The 18,604-nt window shown below is 45.1% G+C and overlaps 7 protein-coding genes across 7 annotated transcripts; 2 read left to right on the forward strand and 5 right to left on the reverse strand.

Annotated features, from left to right (window-relative positions):
- Positions 1 to 726: 726 nt before the first annotated feature.
- Positions 727 to 4,812, reverse strand: V1513DRAFT_450891 (uncharacterized protein). The gene is made up of 4 exons (XM_066898877.1): positions 4,006 to 4,812; positions 3,829 to 3,955; positions 1,427 to 3,781; positions 727 to 1,374 (listed from the first exon to the last, which is right to left on the reverse strand). Exons 1-4 carry the CDS (start codon positions 4,705 to 4,707, stop codon positions 878 to 880), a joined length of 3,681 nt encoding a protein of 1,226 aa, XP_066751686.1. The 5' UTR covers positions 4,708 to 4,812; the 3' UTR covers positions 727 to 877.
- A 58-nt stretch (positions 4,813 to 4,870) lies between these two features.
- Positions 4,871 to 6,707, reverse strand: V1513DRAFT_450894 (uncharacterized protein). Its single transcript, XM_066898878.1, has 2 exons — positions 5,517 to 6,707; positions 4,871 to 5,465 (listed from the first exon to the last, which is right to left on the reverse strand). Exons 1-2 carry the CDS (start codon positions 6,550 to 6,552, stop codon positions 5,359 to 5,361), a joined length of 1,143 nt encoding a protein of 380 aa, XP_066751687.1. The 5' UTR covers positions 6,553 to 6,707; the 3' UTR covers positions 4,871 to 5,358.
- Positions 6,708 to 8,244, reverse strand: V1513DRAFT_450897 (putative mitochondrial carrier protein 19). The gene is made up of 5 exons (XM_066898879.1): positions 7,824 to 8,244; positions 7,608 to 7,763; positions 7,405 to 7,555; positions 6,939 to 7,348; positions 6,708 to 6,891 (listed from the first exon to the last, which is right to left on the reverse strand). Exons 1-5 carry the CDS (start codon positions 7,961 to 7,963, stop codon positions 6,828 to 6,830), a joined length of 921 nt encoding a protein of 306 aa, XP_066751688.1. The 5' UTR covers positions 7,964 to 8,244; the 3' UTR covers positions 6,708 to 6,827.
- Positions 8,245 to 8,288: 44 nt separating this feature from the next.
- Positions 8,289 to 9,263, reverse strand: V1513DRAFT_450901 (60S ribosomal protein eL30). The gene is made up of 3 exons (XM_066898880.1): positions 9,078 to 9,263; positions 8,886 to 8,937; positions 8,289 to 8,827 (listed from the first exon to the last, which is right to left on the reverse strand). Exons 1-3 carry the CDS (start codon positions 9,078 to 9,080, stop codon positions 8,559 to 8,561), a joined length of 324 nt encoding a protein of 107 aa, XP_066751689.1. The 5' UTR covers positions 9,081 to 9,263; the 3' UTR covers positions 8,289 to 8,558.
- Positions 9,264 to 9,380: 117 nt separating this feature from the next.
- Positions 9,381 to 12,339, forward strand: V1513DRAFT_404259 (uncharacterized protein). The gene is made up of 2 exons (XM_066895576.1): positions 9,381 to 9,980; positions 10,034 to 12,339. The coding sequence occupies exons 1-2, from the start codon at positions 9,767 to 9,769 to the stop codon at positions 11,998 to 12,000; spliced, it is 2,181 nt and encodes a 726-aa protein (XP_066751690.1). The 5' UTR covers positions 9,381 to 9,766; the 3' UTR covers positions 12,001 to 12,339.
- V1513DRAFT_450906 (uncharacterized protein) lies at positions 12,219 to 13,497 on the reverse strand. Its single transcript, XM_066898881.1, has 2 exons — positions 13,247 to 13,497; positions 12,219 to 13,186 (listed from the first exon to the last, which is right to left on the reverse strand). The coding sequence occupies exon 2, from the start codon at positions 13,147 to 13,149 to the stop codon at positions 12,535 to 12,537; it is 615 nt and encodes a 204-aa protein (XP_066751691.1). The 5' UTR covers positions 13,150 to 13,186; positions 13,247 to 13,497; the 3' UTR covers positions 12,219 to 12,534.
- A 762-nt stretch (positions 13,498 to 14,259) lies between these two features.
- V1513DRAFT_204895 (DWNN domain-containing protein) lies at positions 14,260 to 15,943 on the forward strand. The gene is made up of 4 exons (XM_066894349.1): positions 14,260 to 14,758; positions 14,837 to 15,197; positions 15,257 to 15,363; positions 15,417 to 15,943. Exons 1-4 carry the CDS (start codon positions 14,590 to 14,592, stop codon positions 15,746 to 15,748), a joined length of 969 nt encoding a protein of 322 aa, XP_066751692.1. The 5' UTR covers positions 14,260 to 14,589; the 3' UTR covers positions 15,749 to 15,943.
- Positions 15,944 to 18,604: the final 2,661 nt, after the last annotated feature.

Here is an 18,604-nt window from a genome sequence, read left to right on the forward strand (position 1 = left end):
AGCAAGTAAAGACTACGATTCGGCCGAGCGTCATCGAATTTAAGGCAGTCTGTCCGCAGAAGCGTGAAAAGATGATATCTCGTTCTCGTCTCCGACCGTCTCGTTGGGCGGTTCAAACAATGAAACAGCTTCCTTCCGATATTATGCCTATTTTGGCACAGGTTGTTGAATTGCCATCATTCTCCCCAAAACATAGTTGAATACGAATCAGTCGCCAAAGTGTGCCCGACTTTATGTTATCGTCCAACGTTGCATATAGGTGGCATGGAATGATGGTCGATAGACCAATGCCGTCAATCCTGTGAAATTCTTGGCTCGACTTCGTGCGCCTGCGATGTCCAGGATTGTCGGGAAGCTCATAGGTGGCGGCTCTTGATTAGGCGGCCGTCTTCGATCAATTTTCGTTCTAGAAATATCATGAATTTGAAGTAATCCTGTCATCTGGTATATGGTCTTAATTGTCTTGTGTTCGGATCCAGTCACAGCGCCAATATTGGCACTCTGCGACAGAAGAACACACATTTGAAGCTGGAACCATAATCTCAGTTTTGATTACAGTGTCAAGGCGACAAGTTAACCAATTTTGACTCCGACCAGGGTATTGATTTGGCAGGATTGAACTTCTAGATTTCGTCAAAGCTATCCAATTTTACAAGGTCTCAAATGTTTTCCGTTTCATCGACGACGGCATTTGCCGCCAGCAATTTTTATAGAATTCGGACGGAATAAACAGGTGACCGCTATTAGTATTGGATGCAGATGATATATACTGGACAATGGGTGGAGGATAAATAAAATCATTTACAAGCTACAGTACAAATTATACAAGGTCCGAAACAGACTTCGCCAATAATTATCCCTTTGTATGTGCAAAGGGTTACTCGTAGTCATCGTATCCAATGCCTCTGCTATCGACGAATCCGGCCTCCATATTTCCAGTATTGAACGGCAAATAAGTAGATTCCTGTGTCTTTGTAGTCGCTGTCATCGTCGAGTACACAAGGTCGTCACCATTCATATCCTCGTCGTCGTCCACCATTTGCTCGTCCAATTGTTGGCTTGACTGAGGGGTAATTGTGGACAGCTGGGAAGTAAATGAATGCGCGCTGACAACACGTGGGCGCGATTTGGTGTCAAGCATCCGAGCCTGTGGAATATAGGTGTCTATAGGTCGCCCGACCATTTTCAGCTTTTGGGCTTTTGTCAATTTCTTCTTCGCCGGCATGGGAATCGTACGTTCGTACGAGTAGCGTTGCTTCTCCTCTTCTGTATAGTTCTCCTGCCAAATACTTCTTGCATCTCGAGGCTCAATATACCAATTTTCCTTGGCTTCAAATTGGTCTTCAATAGCCCTGGATAGTGCCTCGAGCGTAGCTAAACCAGTCCATTAGTATACGTCCGAAATTCAAGGGAACTGGACACCTACGCCTTCCTGATTCATCAAATTCTCCAGGAGCAACATTAGGAACAGCATAATCGTCACCATCACCGTAGATGTACTCTTTTGTATCCACTACCTCCTGCTTGCTACCATCCGCATATCGCCGTTCTTGTTCTTCATTAAACCTTTCCTCTTCTTCCCTACGTTGACGCTCCTCCTCTTCGTCTCCATCGTTCACCAACGCATCGTCCTCATCACTGTCGGGATTGCGACCAACGTCCGAGGATTTGGTAATTTTAGTCCATGATTGCCGGCCAGTCAACTGGTCAGCATGACTAGTATGGTTTACATCCGCTTTAGCCCAATAGCCATCGTCCTTATCCTCCTTCTCGGCGTTTGCTTGATTAGATCCATAGACTCGATCATACTCGTCCCATGAAAATAGGCTATTCGCCGGACGTCCAGCACCAAGCCGTCCACGTGTCTCATCGCCGTCAATGAGCTCACTATCAGACGTCCGACCTTCCCGGTAATCGTCGTAATCTTCCTGTTGTGACCCCGTGTCGTCTTCGGCATCCGTCCCCTCGTTTTCGCCAGCTGGTATACATTGGTAGTAATCAAACTCATGCTCATCCTCATCCTCATCAGAATCAAAGAATATGTTCTTCTTCGACTTCAGCTGAGACGGTGGCACTAGCGAGAGGGTCTGAGGCGCCAGGCCAGGCTCGCTTTCTGTTAACACCTGTGTTGACGGCGAGCCTATTGGTAACTCCTCATCAGCATTCCCACCGGCACCAACTCGGTCCGCATTTTTCTTGCCTTCACTACCAATGTCCACATCTAATGAGGATATTATGTTATCTATTGTCGGTGAACTACTTCTAACGGCGGGAGAACTAGAGTGAGAAGGAGCTTCATAATCGCTACTTGAACCCAAGAGATCGATTTCGTTTGACGTTTCAGTCTTCGCAGAAGCTTGCCGAACCATAGCCGGCTCCAGTTCGTCGGAATATGACGGACTTGCCTTACTTGATAGCAGATTAGTTGTCGACAGTGGAGCTCTAGGATGGAATCCGACCGCTTGGACAATTGACGAAATCGAAGGATAACCTTGTAAGAAAGGAATCGGGCCTGAATTGTCCTGTGAAACCTCGTCATCTTCAACTTCATCAAGAAGACTTATCGTAGTCGCAGCAGGCTGAGGTGGGGGAGGGCGTGGCTCAGTCAGTTGTGCAGGCGTAGGTACTAGGGCAGGAGTTGGGATGAGTGCCGGGGTAGGAATAATGGCAGGCGTTGTAGCCAGGTCGTCGTCTCGTGTTTCCGGTTGTGTTAGTACTGAATGTTGCAGCTCTGCCTTCGGCGGCCCTACGTTAAGTCTCCGTTGCAGAAATCGTTCCTTGGGAGTTCGCAAATCAATTACCTCATCTCCTGGCTGTCGTTTCGCGGCATCTTCCTGAATAGCTTTCGCTTCAATATTACCAGCGACCACTTGGCAAGTTTGCTCCAACGCCGCAAACAGAACCTTAGAAGTGACATGAAGCTGATTTGCCAACGCCGCGATATCACTAGATTGAACAATGAATGACTTCATGTTCTTCAAGTCATACAGTCTTCGTATAGACCTTCGGTTGAACTCGAGCCACTCATTATCTAGGGTTGCAGATGCGTATTCCGGAATCTCGACTAGTTCGATGTCTGACTTTATCAATATCCTCTCGAGATTAGGAACCTTAGAAATGAAGGCAAGTAACATTTTAGGTGTTATTTCACCATCCGTTGTACCCAGCACCAAATGTTTTAATGTTAAAGATACTGGCATGAATCGTTCTGCAGCAATGCTAAAGAGTCGCACAGGATCGATCTTGAAATCAACAAGTTCTATGCGCGAAGCACCGCAGGTCAAAAGCGGAAAGACATCCTTGTTATTGCAAGCACGAAGGGAAAGCCTTTCAGACACAGGAACGGGAGGAATCACTCGCGGAATATTTGCCAGCGTCAAATTAGTGAGCCGTCTCGATCCAATTTCAATTACGTCATTGGCAGTAGTTGCAGATCCAGCAATTGGCTTCTCTGGTCGTGAGCTTCTTCCCGCCAGGCGGATATCGCATTCTACTAGCTCTCGGCGTGCCAGAATGAGAGCAACACTTCGAACTGATATTCGTGGGCATCCAATCACCCGTATCCGCTCTAACTTCCAGTTACCATCCATAATCTGCTCCAAACTGAAATCGGTTAGTTCCGGAACGGAAATAAGACTCAAATTCGTCAGATTCTTGCTGAAATAGGTAACCGAGTTCGCTACATCTCGGGCAGCCATTGCTGTGGAAAGTGTAAGAGTGTCAAGTTCTCGGAACCGTGACGCAAGAATGCGCATCATACGCGCTGGAGCATTGAACGGTCCTGATAAGAGTTGGCGGTATTCCCACGAATTAACAGACTAGACGCACCTTCAATTTCCAACTTTCTAAGTTTTTTGGAATGATGGGTCACATGAAGTATAGCTTGATCACCAAAATTAGGCGATGGAGCAATAATCCGCAATCGGTTCAAGACCGACCAATTCGGAGCACATATCTTCACCAGTTAGCTTAGTATAGCGACCGCTAAATATAAATATTTAATACCTCGAGCAACTCTGGAGTAAGGTTATGACCGTATATGGTAATATCATGTAACTTCGTGCAATTCTTGAATATGCCTTCCAGTACATCAGGTGCCGCAAGCAGTTTGTTAGCAGCCTGCGCATGAATCGGCCGTTTCCAGCTGATCTCAGTCTCCGAAAACACGTGCTCGCGCGACATATGATCAACATCAGTTCCTATTGTTAAATTGATAGTGTGAACCTTGTCCGCCAGTAGTCGGTTGCGCGAGATCGTTCGTAGAAAGCGATTCAAGGAATCTGGATCCTTAAACTCTGGATGAAAGTAGAGAGTTGGAATTACAAGTGTGTGAAACAGAGAATGAGTCTCCGCCATCGCCTTCAGACTACTCTGCGGTAAAAATGTAACAAGGGTCTCCAAAATATTGCTGGGGAGAGATTTAAGCTGCACCCAAGTCGACGATGTAGCTGATCTGTTCCCCCCTTGTTCGGAGAGACTGGTCCAACGATATAGCCTATGCACCCGGTCCGTGCTACCACTTCGACTGCCATTGCTAACTGAGGAGCCAGAAGTATCTCCTATACCGTTACCATCAATTACTATTGACGATGCTGCCGACGATAGTTGACGATCACGGTCAAGAACATGAACATCACTCGCCGAAGAGTCTAGGGATGCATTGAAACTATCTCCGATTCCGTTATCCATGGTTCGTGATTCCTCCATGCGATCACTCGTGTCGAGGCAACTTCCGTAGGCAATAGCAATTACTGTGCAAATGTCTTCCGCAATAAATCAGAGAGAGTTTTGTGTGGTTGGGCATTAACTATCACCTCCTGATCGTGAGAAATTACTTCGCACGTGATTGCGCGCAAACTAAACTATTCCACTATAAAACGCGGCGCGTCGACTGGGCCGGGTACACGTTAGCCAGCCCGCTCAAAGGAAGTCATATATTCGTATAGTTAAAAGAGTGAGACTATTTATCCCTGACAATTGTTGCACAGGATTTTCAATTGTCATTATGTGCATCTAAATTATTTACGACTATGTACAAATTACCTCTTTTTCAAACTCTTTTTGAGAAAATATTCCACTTGCTCCGTTTACTTCCTGGAGTAGACACTGGCACGAACATTTTTGTCATCAAATACTGGAAGGACCTGCTCTGAGAGCGTAGCTGCTTCCCAGCTGATGTCCATCTAGCCAACACGAACCACAAGACTACACCACCAAGCAATCCATATATATGGCCAAAATAATCTGGGCTTGCTCGAACAAGGAGATTTTTGCTTTCACCTGGAGCCGGTTCAGTGCGGTTCAGCCTAAAAAGGAAGACACCATCCGACCTAAATATCATATTAGTTGAGTCACATATCAGACACAAAATACGTACAGAGCGCCCATAACGGGAAGAGCAACTAGAGGGCATGGTCCAATCAGAGGTACCATAGCGTTAGGGAAAATGCATCCAACAAAACTAGCTAGAGAATTGTTAAACATACATCCGGTGATAGGCAGCTAGTACGACATACCTAATGAAAAAATGAACGTTGTGTTGGACGTTGCCTTGTCTAATCCTTTGCAAAACTTCACGTGTTCGTCCACAATTCCTCCCCCGGAAGTCTTCTTCTCTATCTTTTTAATATATGTCTTCTCAGCTTCGTAGAGAGTCGTTCTGTTAGCCCATGCCGCAGCTAAGATACCCAGAGCCACTGTCACGGTGTTTCCAAAGACGATAGCCAAAACGCGAAAAGTATAGAAGCCGACAAACGTGTTAAGGACCCATTCAGACGTATTCGCAGGAGAAAATACATTAATTATCATTGCAGCAGGGTTCAGTTTAACCGTAGAACCGAATGGAGACTCTGGAATGGTGATTGCAAAGTACTGGTCCCAATTCTCTGGCGCGAAAGTATGCACACTTTGCGCTATCGCCATGATAGCGACGATTGAAAAGCCGGCACCCAATCCCTTGCGTGGCAATTTGGGCTCCTCTTTTTCGTTCCCCTTCAGCTTATCTATCTGCTCGCTGATTGAATTTTTTTCACTCAAAGTTGCCGGTGTAGCAGCGGCAGCTGCTGCTGGTGGACCTTGTTTGCCGTGACGGGCTCGCTTCAAAAGTGCTGAAATGCTACTACTGTCTTTGGAACCCATAAGTTGCGCGTCTTCTGGAAGATTATTAAGAATTTCAGCTAGTTGTGCTTTCGTTTCTACTTTGTAAACGTCGTATTTCTCTCCGTCTTCCGTCGTGAATGTCTCCTTAATAACGTCGGATGCAAGCTTTTTGTCTTCGCGGTTCGCATTGTTTCTGGCGGCCTTGCTCAGATGTTTACTGCCACCGAACTGATTTAGCTTATCTTTATTGGGTACAGTAGAATAATGTCGTTTCTCAAGCGAGCCATTGTCGAATAGTCTGTACCTTTGCGCTTCGGAGCAGAAAGCCAGCCGATTGTAGAGGCAATGTAATTCGACGCGATGAGTAGCTAGTTCTCTGCTTATCTGAGACGATAATTGTCCCAGAAAACCTGAGCAATTGGCTCCCGTAAATACCAGTCGCCTAGGTATCATATCCGTTGGATATCTCTGGTGTGTAAATGCTAAGGGGGCGCTAGAGTGGCTTTGTCCGGAACTCCCAATTCACTACTGGCATTTGAACTGGCATCAAGAAATATATCAATAGCGAAATCACGTTCGTATATCTGTGTTTATAGACAATAAAGGCACGCCGTCGATAACGATTATTTGCATATTATTAGGAATCTATATAATTATTTCTCCCTACCAGGATCTAACAATGTCTATGTACTACTTCTATTATAAGGTCTACGGCTATAAGCCAATGCTTAGGCAAGGGTTCTCATGACCATCTCGAACATTGCCAAGGCCGCTGCGTTAGCAGGGAATGCCCTAGACCGATTATTACATATTGAGCTACCTGGACGAAAAGTACATACCTTATAGAACTTGGCACGAATCCTCTAAAGAACCCTTTAAAGCCTCTTTCATTATATACATATCTGGCGGCATCAATCCACGTTTTGTGCCTGGGATTAGTAACATTATCGGTCATGATGGTTTGCTTGATGACATCTGAGGGGTATGCCAATGTCCAGAAGATCTGCGCACTGAGGCCGCCAGCCCAAAAATTAATCGCGGCTGTACTAAGGCTTGTGTTTTCCTTGGCCCAGTGTGTCAATATATCGTAGGAACCCCACAGGAAGAAAAAGTATGAGCGGAAGACCATAGTACTAAAAAGACCACGATATAGGCCGCGTATACCGGCTTGTCGAACGATACCGACTGCACAGTTAATCGGACCAGTATAAGCCTTTGTTGCAGCGTCATATTGAACCTGTAATCGTGCCTGCATAAAATATCCAGTTAACTATGCACACGCGCGCGATTACCACGGTAACCGACCTTAACGTGTTCAATTGGCGCCGCAACAAAACTGACAGTCCAACCTGCAAAGATTCCTGCAATTGCATGCCCTTGTGGCGGTAGTTTTTCCCAATCTGGAAAGGCGTAGTATTTCATTAAAAGACGATAATTGTGCAGCGACCCCAATTGACTACAGGCCGGCGTTAGTTACCAACAATTATCAGCGGAACAGAAGCTCCTACACAGAGTCCATAACCATCCACCCCAGTAGAGGTGGAGTTGCACCTTTATATAGAGCTCTAAATCCTTCTTTCCTTGTAGTCTGCAGAAAGCAATCTAATGGACCTCTGAACTGATTTGCCGGCGCGGTCTGCAACCTAACCTTTATTGTATCGAATCTACCACAAATTTGTCAGCCGATATATACTTCACTATAATTGGATACAATCGCTACCCACGGGTGTCCAACAAATAGTTTCGTAACTCCAGAGAATATCCCAGCCACGAAGCCAATATACCGGTTGTCGGGGACCGCTGGCTGCAAAGGCGGCGGAAGCGGTATCTCACGTGGAGGTTGGTGTGTCGACGAGGTTTTCATATTTTACATGACCGTCCTTGACCGCCAAAGGCTGTCCGTAATTACTGATGCCTGTTAAGGGATTCCGTTCAAGCGCTTTGTGGTGTTAAAGGCTCACAAACTGGATAGGGTTTGCTTTTGCCAGGCCTATCTCAGATGTAATACACCGAGTCCTCGCAAGCGCTATTACTTTAATCCAGATATGCAGAAATTAATTATACCGCCATGGGCAACTTCTAATCTGGCGTAGAATAATGAACTTTGTGCAGAGTATTACCAGGCATCACAATTGCATCGAGGCGTCGTTCGATGTAGGAATTTAAAAGGTGTGCCAAGCATAACGATCCCCATAACCTACGAAAGAAAGGTCTGCCCCGCATCGCAAGCATGCACTCACTTTCTTCGGCACTGTGTCATTAGCGCCGGGTTAACCAATTGCGAGTTCACCGTTGAAGGTCCGACAATAATAACCATATCCCATTACCATCTAGCTAACTACATAATATCCAAAGTATAATTATACACAAACTTTTGACCGCCAACACTAGCCTGTATGATGCTATTTATAGTTACGGTCAGAGTGACCAAAATGATACAAGACGATGAATACCAGCGTTTAAGCAAGAGTGGTCAAGATATCAGAGTCACCAGCGTCGATAATGGCTAGAACGCCCACTCTGAAGAGCTTACCGACAGCAGTTCCGAGTTCGTTGTTGCCACCTTGGAAGTGATGCACGTTGATCTTGGACAGCATGGCGTAATACTCAAGCTCAGCAGAGCGAAGTGGGGGCGTATTTCCAGCAATGATGACAAGCTTTGCCTTGCCTGTTCGGATAGACTTCAATGTGGACTTATAGCCGAGGGTGTATTTGCCGGACTTGACGACTATAATAGTTCATGCTGTTAGACAAATGCCTTAAAGATCTTTAACATAATCCCTTACCAAGCGCCAACCGGGAGTTGATAGATTCTTGAGCCTTCTTAGCCTTGGGAGCCTTGATTTATATGTCAGTAATCTTCATCTAAATACGCCAGCCATAGACATGGCGACCGACTAGCCAACGCCTTGATAACAGTGTTGATGCGTCGCCATTATCGAAGGGAGGGCAATCCGGGGAAGTGAAAATATACTGACCATCGCTGCGCTTTTCTAAGTACTAATAAAAAAGCACTCCGGTCTAGGAATGTTCGTGAATATTGTTAGGTTTGGAAATAGAATAAGATCACCGAAATGAACAGTTGCAGACTTGCTGAATGCAATGTCCGCTAATTGCGTCGTAGCATCCATTGCTGAGCCAACTTGTGACTGCTGTAGGGTAGAGCCCTAGGTCTTTTTGATGGATGAGGACTTAATCGACCCCTCACGTGAGACTGCCAATTAGATGCTGCGCCCCACATTCAAACTTTATATGGTACTTACCCCTTGGAATGATGACCCGTTCGCCCTCTTCGCTGGCGTTCCGGAGATCACCATATGCGCGTGTCTACTTAATTTAGCAGCAAACAAATGCACGTTTCAGGCAACACCGCACAACCCGAGGCAACATTTTGGTCGCCCCACCCCCATGCAATACCTTACTGATAAAGTAGTACACTTCATAGAAAGATTTTTTCGGCTGGACATTCTATAGACAGCTATTGCTTACTTGTAACTGAAGTACTTGTGGTCGATACTACAGCGCCAATTGTTTAAAACGCGTCGCTAAGTAGCTGTCTTCCCCTGGCTTCCCAGTTAGCTCAGATTGCAATAACTGGTCAGGTAGGTTTTCTGTCGGCTCGATAGTCATTCATTACACGAGCAACGTCTTTCAAGCCAACTCAGAGATGCGTTTGTCCCTATCGATTGTATCTCTGGGGGTGCTTGCGGCGTCGCGTTTCGTTCAGGCAGATTCTACAATCGGCACCAATACGTTTTTTACATGTGATGATATCAACGCTACCGTAATCGTGTCAAAGTTCTCGGTCTCCTATTCGAAGCAGACTCAAAACATCACGTTTGATCTTGCCGGTACATCGAAGGAGCAGCAAAATGTTACCGGTATGGACTGTCCACTTGCGGATGACGGGATATGTGCTAATATACTGTTTCAGCAACTATTTCCGTATCAGCTTACGGCAAACATCTGTTTAATTATACATTTGACCCATGCGATTATGATATCAAATCACTCTGTCCCGCTCCATCAGGTACCTTTAGTGCTAGCGGTACAGTTGCCATTCCGAGCCAGTACGCTTCGCAAATACCATCTATTGCTTTCAGTCTGCCAGATCTTGACGGCTACGCTAAACTGACGCTAGAAAACACAGACACTCAGGAGGAAGTTGGATGCTTTCAGTCGTCTATATCGAATGGCAAGACCGCTCGCCAAGCCTCAGTAACGTACGCGTCTGCTGCCGTTGCAGGTGCCGCACTGGCAGTATCAAGCTTAACTATGCTTACTCACGCAATATTTTCCACGTCGAGCGGTGCTGCAAGTGGAAGCTCTCCTGGATTTGCAGATGTTATTGGTTGGACACAGAGTATGGCAATGAACGGCATGATGTCGGTTCGATATCCGACAGTATATAAGTCGTTCTCACAAAATTTTGGTTGGTCATTGTGCATGGTCCCATGGTCTGCTATGCAGAAAGCGATTGATTCTTTCAGGTCGAACACTGGTGGCAACACGACATTGAGTTCGTGGGAAGTTATGCAAGCTTCAACTATTCTCGACTATGAAACGGGGGCTGTTATTTTGGTCAACGAGACTGCACTCGGAGGTAGCACCTCTAAGTTGATTAAGCGACTGACGCTGGACGGGATTGACTTCTCACAAACCAATAGTACCATGGTAAACGGCAGCACATCCGTCCGTGTATTGACCACAGTTCGGGGTATCGCGCGTTATGTTGAGCATCTCATGCTTCCCAACGCCAATACATTCATGACTGTCCTCATTTTCTTTGCAATTATTTTGGGCGTTGTTATATGTTCCATCTTGCTATTTCGCATCGCTCTCGAAATCTGGGCGCAGTTTGGCTCATTATCGAAAGCACTAGAGTCTTTCCGACAGCGATATTGGCTTTTCATGGGTTCCACGATTGTGCGCGTGATCTTGATCCTCTACGGCACATGGGTGCTATATTGTCTCTATCAGTTCAAACTAGGTGACTCATGGGCGTCATTGCTACTCGCATCGATTACACTCGGTATATTTACTGCCATCATCGGTGGATTTACAATTCGCATTTTTTGGATCGCACACAAAGCTTCAAGGGAAGGTGGGATTGATGAACTATACGAATACAAACCGTGGATCCGTCGCTATGGACTCTTTTACGGGCAGTTTAAGGCACACTATTGGTGGTTTTTTGTTGTGATAACTGCCGTCGCGTTTGGACGTAGTGCCTTTATCGCTCTTGGGGATGGACATGGGCTTCTCCAGGTTGTCGGTCAGCTGGCACTGGAAATTATCTTTACCTTGGCTTTATTCGCTATTCGGCCATTCAGTAATCGTTCAGGAAACATTATCAATACAGTCATTGGGATCGTGCGCATTGCCTCGCTTGCTTGCGTCCTGGTTTTTGTGGAGGAGTTGGGCGTTACGGCTGAGACGACGACAATTGTTGGCATGGTCCTCATTGTCATTCAGGCCGTTTTGACAGTTCTTCTTGCCCTACTCATACTTATCCAGGCCCTCGTCGCAATTTTCCAACAGAACCCTCGCCGGAAGCAGAACCCGGCTTTCGCCGAGACTGAACTGCATTCACTAAGCGAGTCCAAGGCAGGTCTACTGAAAGTGAATGATGGTTACAACCTTGAGCTCAAGGGCAGTCGCGATTCTGCTTCAGGCAGCAATATCGGTGTCGCTATTAGTGAATATGGGCAGTTGGCCCACGGAACTAGTAACACTGCAACGAAGACTAGTGGCGCGCACATGACTCCATGGGATGATAACGGGAGTCATGCGGAGCTGGTTCCCTTGGCGCAAGGTGTCAGGGACGATGATCATGTTGCTGATGAACCTTGGGCACGCGGCGGCTTGGAGCGAGACAAAAACGGACGACCAGTGTTCTAAGTAATTTGCGATGGGATAATTCTGGTTCTAGCATTGAATTTAATGATGATTTCAGCGGTAACTACTAGAAACGGTTAAGCATAAGTTTGGATAGGTTGAGTTGGGATATGGGAATTTATTTTTGTTATCATTTTAGGATAGTTCAGTTGCTTCTGAATTATCGACTTTTTGCCTTTATACTTTGTGTTATTCAGTTTGGTTTAATGATTTTGTATTACTAGCATTCATGACCCGTCATTGTCTTGGAAAATGCTTGCAGAGAAATTGTAAGCACGACATCAATTTTATTATAAGTTCAATCTATAAGACTAACACATATACTACACAAATAATTGAAGCATAAATCATATCATAAACTGTCCACTAGCTAACTCATATATATAGCATTGATCGGTTATTCGTAAATACATAGCAATTCATAAAAAATACGCACAATTGAGCTATCATGAGCGTAAAACAAAGGTAAATCAAGAAAAAAATCGTAAATGAACGAATAGAAAATTAATGTAGGCGAAGTTGGGCCAAAAGTGCAGTTTAGGCAATGACGAGGATCGCACCGATAACTGCAGCACCAACGAAAGCGGCGGCATTCGCTGACTTCACAGACGAGGCTCCACCAGTGAAAGTGGGAAAGCTCGCACTACCAGTGGCAGAGTATGTCGCGTTGGCAGTAGCGTTCCTGATAGGGAATGGGACAGATGTCGTCACGGAGGCAAATGTTATGACAGTCGTGTTCCACACAGGAGTGAACCGGGAGGTGGTAGGCGCAACGGAACTAGTGATGTAGGTGGTGCTCGTCGTGGGAGTAGCGACGGTAGTAGTAAGCTCTGCAATCGTCTCAGTGGCAGAAGAGGAGGAAGGAATGACGCCTGAGCTTGACTCGAGTGAAGTCGAAGTTAAGGTAGAGAAGATGGTGGTGAAAGCCGCTGCGGTGGAAGCCTCCTCGGTAGTAGAGGTAGACGGAATCGTGGGCTCCTCGGTATTAGACGTAGTGCTACACGATGTCGCCGTAGCCGTGACAGTGAGAGTCGCAAGAAGCGTCTTGTACGATGTATGAGTTAAAGTAAGGGTAGACGTGAGCTCCTGAGCGGCCACAAGAGCGACTAGGAGCGATACCAGGACGATGACGGAAGCGAAAGAGAACTGCATTTCGTAGAAGCCGAAGTGATTGTATACAATAAATGAGCTAATTAATAATTAATATAAATGTTGAGGTAAACGACCTCAAATTGTACGTATTACTCACCAAAGACCGTCTTAAAGATAGTAAGGACAAAAGAGCGACTGAAACGAGCGACTAGTAACGAATGACAGGATATAAAGCAAAAGCGAAATCAAAAACGAGGGACTAAATTGAGATGCTCAACTAAAAACCAGTAAATTCAAATGTCCATAGGAGTTAACAAAAGGAAGAACAAGATTAGATGCTAGCAGCGAAATAAAAGCGACGACGCCGACGGCGTTTGCTGCCCCGATCTCTTGTTTACTATGCTAACCGTAAACAGACTTAGACGTCTGATGCAATTTCGACGGATAATTTAACGATGAGGTTACCCGGACTAATTATTTAAATTGATCTATTACAGTTCCAAATGAGGCTTAGTGTATATGCATGTCTTTCTGTTTGATCCCAAACGCATAAGTGTGAGACCAACTTCGCACATATTCTTAGGTTTAGGGTGTTTATAATAACTTTAGCACATTCATAAAACCATTAAGCTTTTAAATTGTAAATGTCACTGCCAAATTTAATGGCTTATATGCATAGGTATTGCAGTTTTACACCTTCAATTTTGCCATATCGTGGTCTCGCCTGCTCTGAGACTCTCCAAGGCTATTTTAGTCAAACCTTAGCGGTTTGTGTTCTTTTGCCTCTTCACAAGGATTACTACAGCCGTCCCTCAGCACTTAGCGCTTATACCAGCTAATCCATACTTCTTCTCCTCGAGCTCCATTCAGTCGCATCAGAATTGGAGATTGACTAACTTTTGGTGTGGTAGCAGGTGTCTGATTACAAAACCCAGCCGTGCAAAAAATTAGCGGGTGGCGAAGGGTGGTCTGTTTTCTGGACTAGAGCACGAACGAATAGGTACACCTTAAGGGTCAGTGCTTATAGTTGATCAAATATCTATAATTGTCGGTTATTCATTGTACAACTGGTGTTGAACATCGCGTTCGTTGTATTAGCAGTTCCACCAACAGCGAGGGTCGAGCGTGTCGAGCTAGTTCCAATAATTGTCCTGCTGTGCGAACTTTGTTCTTCCATATTTATCTTTTCTTACTAGACTATAATAAAGAAGAGTTAAGATTTGTTTGTACGATCTTTGTTCCCTGACGTTTCTTCTTCAGTTGGTCGACAATAGTATACTTGAGACAAGAGAATCATTATTAAAGGCAAAGAAAAGAGGATTACATCTTTCGCTATCCAATAGTAAAGAAAGGCGGTGTTCGCATTCCTTCTATCATATAGTGGGCTTTCTGGAACTTGTACTATCGTCTATAAGAGTGTTTGGGAAGTTTTGATTCATATCCATATTTGCTTTTGCGCTCCAGTCATTATCTGAGTGACAATTATAGTCATAAACTATTATGTCGTTTGTCTATTATAAGTTCCGGTCACAACGCGAGCCATTGAGAGTGACATTTGATGGTACTGGAATCTCTGTTTTCGACCTTAAGCGAGAGATTATCTTCGCTAACAAACTGGGCGATGGCACGGACTTTGATCTGTCAATATACAATGCTGATACGAATGAAGGTGTGTTATTTGAGTCAAGACAGGTTCAATTGATTATATATTTGCGCTGGGTATCTAGTTGCTGACATCATAAAACAGAATATGATGATGACTCCGAAATACTGTCACGGTCCTCCTCCGTTGTCGCGCGGCGGAAACCCCCTGCCAAACCCGGTCGTGGTACAGGTGCACGATATGTGAGTGCAAGAGCACCAGCTCCCTTGGCATCTGTTTCCGCTAGTAGTCCCGCATCACGAAAGCCCGGTGTTAGTCCAAGTGATCAGAAACGATATCCAGGTAGCCAACAGAATGGAAGCGTCCCCTTACAATTATCAATTGCCCATCATCAAGTACAGAAGAAACGTGGCCCTGGTGAGTCGACATCAGAGGAGGATATGATTGATGCTATGTTCCAAGCTCAATCGGAGAGTTGGATGCATACCCAAGAAAAGATGGCTAGGTAGGTTCCCAATTAATGGAGAATTTGGGGATGTCTTATGCTAAGATACGGCGTTCTAGTGCTACTCCAGTGTACGGCCGCTCCAGTACTAATCAGCGGCCAAGGGCTCCAGCTCCGGATCATCCACCGCCCCCTGGATACGTTTGCTACCGATGCGGTCAGAAAGGTGAGCATGTCTGTGAGATTTAGGCTTCAAATTCTAACAACAAATCGTCTTAGGCCACTGGATTCAAAACTGCCCTACGAATAATGATCCCAACTGGGAACACCGTCGTATGAAGAGAACAACTGGTATTCCTAAGTCTTTCCTCAAGACCGTTAGTAAGGATGAGATTGTCGGAACGGACGGTACGGCGTTGTCGGGTGATAAACTTAGAGTTGACGAGAATGGTGAATATGTTGTCGTGCAACCGGATTCTGCAGCTTGGCAGTCATACCTGCAAAAGCAACGTAACGATGTCATTCCCGATGATGGCGAGGATGAGTACGATCCGGCCGACGACGCTGACAGACGGAAACGTGCCAAGAGGTCAGATGTCGAGGCGCGTTAACGGGCTTGGGCATTGCTCACACGTGACCTATTGCGAGGTTCTGCTTATTGGTTTTATCTTTGGTTTGAAAGACATGTGTGAATGTGTTCTTTGCGACGGACGGTGACTTGTACATAACTACTTTCCAATGTTGTGTTTCTACTTGCAGCATTATTCTTAACGATGAAATATTTGACTTGCGCTCCACGTCATCTAGACAGAAGTAAACGAGAACCCTACAATATGAATTAACAAGTATACGAAGGCGACATACAATTATGATAGTCGGTTAAGTCGTATTGCCCTTGCCAACAAATCTTGCAAACTGTGTATAGTGCTGCAGCTAGTTCTTGTTTGGGTAAGCTCTTGAATTGGTTTGTCAAAGACTGCCTATCATTTTCGTCTCAGCAGTTAATTATGGCACGCAAATTCGTGCGTAAGCCACTTCCCGAACTATTATCCAAACTTTAGTCCACAGAGCAGAACAGTTCGATCTACTCAATCATATCAAAACGCTAAAATAATTTCGACTGACTCTAGATTGCGTACGTGAGACCACGACACCGATTGAGCTGTACCATTGCTCCGATATCGTGCTGCCAATTTGCTGCATTCAATTGATATTCCAGCGCGACCGCCGTCTGCAAGACTGAAGGAATTTCCTGGTTCATGACGGAAATGATATGGAGCCATGGCGAATTTGTCTCTGGTTGAGAGACATGAAGGGCATTGTCTATTGTCACTTAGAACTGTAACGATTGAGTTCAAATGAACGAGCGATATATAATTCGGCTGATTGGCAAGGCTATAATAAAATTACATAAGTAACAGCGTAAACAAAGAATGAACGATCAGTCCACATCGTCCTATGTATTATAATGGGAGAAAAAGTTGTGGCATATATAATTCCGTATGGATATCCATGACCCGTTCTTAATAATATGATTAATCCCACTTAATCACCGCAATATTGCTATCGACGTGGTATATATTAAGCAAGCTCTCAGTAGAGTGACTGCACGTCAAATAAAGTAGTAATTGCCCATGAATGTACCAGACTTATTATATGGCTTTGTTTTGCTAACAACGGAAGCTTAGAGCTTTGGCGAAAATCATGGGTACACAAAGATTAAGTCGTACTACGCCTCGCTCAACACAATTGATTGCCCGTTCCAGAACACTCTCCAAGACGCTTAGCAAGGTCGCTTAAATTGGAGTGATGGCATGCATCTAGGATATAGCACGCTCGAAACGGGCCTTTGAAAGCCTGTATAGGTTGGACTGCGACTTATGTTTATAACGATACAGATTCGCTATAGCTTATTGTCAGACATGCAGCTCGAAACAGCCCCAGTACTACGTTCCTGGCATTAATTGTCTTGACACGGTAATCGTTTGGGCAACAGTATAAAGCTTCGATGCTTAGGTCTAGCACGTGCGTGTAACAATCTTTATATCGCGTGTAAATATGTCGACGAAAGTGTGTACCTGCCGTAACACGTAACAACTTCCTACTTTACTTTCGACACCTGAGCCTTGCAATCATACTCAATCAGTTATTAGCACCTACAAGAATATGTAATTCCACATCCTCTTGTCAAACAATATCCATCATGTCTCGATAATGCGTCTAAGCATAATTATCTCTAATCTCAATCCTTAAGTCGTCAAGTCTCGAGTCGACAAAGTAAACCGATAAATGCGGGTGAATTGTGCGGGTAAGGAAAAGAGCAAAAAACACACTAGATTATAGGGTAGAATCCTACGGAATGACCCGGTGATTTTCAGCGGTAGATTATAACTTGTAATGGCGAAATCCACTAAGATGTTGCGGAAAAGTGGTCACATAAACGCATCGTCAAGGCTAGTAAACAGAACAATAATAAATCGCTCCGATGTAAATCGCTCCGATGGGACGTCCTCCACACACACAGGCCGTTGTCCTTCAAGTACCTGTGAAGCGTGATTCAATCGCTTTTTGTTCGGATGTTTGCAACGAATTCGGTGCGATGCCCGGTTCGCTACAGTGCGTCGCGAACAGTCCGAAAGAATGTGAGAATCCGCAAGAACATTTGTATGCATAATTGCGAATTTTTGAGGAATGACTTCTATGGCGAATAATTGTCGTCGCCAGCTGCGTGTTCATCGGGAGATTGCTTAACGGAGGAAGATAGCGCGGGGTGGTGGCCAGTAGTTCGGATGCTGAAGATGAACTGGACATATTTATTTGCGCAATTAATAACCGCTATTTATCGTACATATCAGTAGAGACGAAACGCGAAGCGGCAGTGCCGTCATGGATGACATTTAAAGTAAGCGAAAATCAGCTTTGCGATGACGAACCAACTTGGCGGAACATTGATAACGCTAGTCGTCAAGGAATGTTCCTATTAATCAAGGTTTACATTGCGCGATTTCCCCGCATTGTCATATCCTCTAAAAATGCACCCTCCTAAATGTGCTCAGTATCAGACCTTATCTACTTATCCAGAGCACTATTTCGATGCGACTATACGATTCAAACGTTTCTACTGTTATAGAGTTACGATTGTATCGGCGGTAGAATTTAACTGCTAAAGCCTGGCGGAAAACGGGCCATGAGGAATAATATGCAACTAGCACTGCAATAAGATACAACAATTTGGGCATTAGCGTATGAATAGCAGGTGGGATATGCGTAAAACTGATTACCTGGTTGCCTATTGAAATCGCCTAGACAAATCGCGAAGCCTAAGCCCCACGTGCAGTCTGTCTCAGTTGCTGACCTCGGCGCTACCTGTACTCCAAAACCTAAGACATTGCCCTCTTCATGATGTCTCACTATCAGTAACGATCACTATCAGTAACGATGACCGACATTAGCGCAAACTTCAACTG

This window comes from Lipomyces chichibuensis (assembly GCF_038497645.1).
Source record: "Lipomyces chichibuensis strain CBS 12929 unplaced genomic scaffold V1513scaffold_37, whole genome shotgun sequence".
NCBI lineage: Eukaryota > Fungi > Ascomycota > Lipomycetes > Lipomycetales > Lipomycetaceae > Lipomyces > Lipomyces chichibuensis.

Excerpts from the sequence above, each read along its gene's own strand:
- V1513DRAFT_204895 (XM_066894349.1), top strand. The coding sequence starts at position 14,590 with ATGTCGTTTGTCTATTATAAGTTCCGGTCACAACGCGAGCCATTGAGA. Across the intron at positions 14,759-14,836 it reads CAATGCTGATACGAATGAAG|AATATGATGATGACTCCGAA; the intron begins GTGTGTTATTTG and ends ATCATAAAACAG. Across the intron at positions 15,364-15,416 it reads CTACCGATGCGGTCAGAAAG|GCCACTGGATTCAAAACTGC; the intron begins GTGAGCATGTCT and ends AAATCGTCTTAG.
- V1513DRAFT_450891 (XM_066898877.1), bottom strand. The coding sequence starts at position 4,707 with ATGGAGGAATCACGAACCATGGATAACGGAATCGGAGATAGTTTCAAT. Across the intron at positions 3,782-3,828 it reads TAGAAAGTTGGAAATTGAAG|GACCGTTCAATGCTCCAGCG; the intron begins GTGCGTCTAGTC and ends AACTCTTATCAG. Across the intron at positions 1,375-1,426 it reads ATTTGATGAATCAGGAAGGC|CTACGCTCGAGGCACTATCC; the intron begins GTAGGTGTCCAG and ends GGACTGGTTTAG.
- V1513DRAFT_450894 (XM_066898878.1), bottom strand. The coding sequence starts at position 6,552 with ATGATACCTAGGCGACTGGTATTTACGGGAGCCAATTGCTCAGGTTTT. Across the intron at positions 5,466-5,516 it reads AACGTTCATTTTTTCATTAG|CTAGTTTTGTTGGATGCATT; the intron begins GTATGTCGTACT and ends ACAATTCTCTAG.
- V1513DRAFT_404259 (XM_066895576.1), top strand. The coding sequence starts at position 9,767 with ATGCGTTTGTCCCTATCGATTGTATCTCTGGGGGTGCTTGCGGCGTCG. Across the intron at positions 9,981-10,033 it reads GGAGCAGCAAAATGTTACCG|CAACTATTTCCGTATCAGCT; the intron begins GTATGGACTGTC and ends ATACTGTTTCAG.
- V1513DRAFT_450897 (XM_066898879.1), bottom strand. The coding sequence starts at position 7,963 with ATGAAAACCTCGTCGACACACCAACCTCCACGTGAGATACCGCTTCCG. Across the intron at positions 7,556-7,607 it reads TGGATGGTTATGGACTCTGT|TCAATTGGGGTCGCTGCACA; the intron begins GTAGGAGCTTCT and ends GCCGGCCTGTAG. Across the intron at positions 6,892-6,938 it reads TTCGTGCCAAGTTCTATAAG|GGCATTCCCTGCTAACGCAG; the intron begins GTATGTACTTTT and ends TAATCGGTCTAG.
- V1513DRAFT_450901 (XM_066898880.1), bottom strand. Across the intron at positions 8,828-8,885 it reads CAACTCCCGGTTGGCGCTTG|TCGTCAAGTCCGGCAAATAC; the intron begins GTAAGGGATTAT and ends GAACTATTATAG.
- V1513DRAFT_450906 (XM_066898881.1), bottom strand. The coding sequence starts at position 13,149 with ATGCAGTTCTCTTTCGCTTCCGTCATCGTCCTGGTATCGCTCCTAGTC.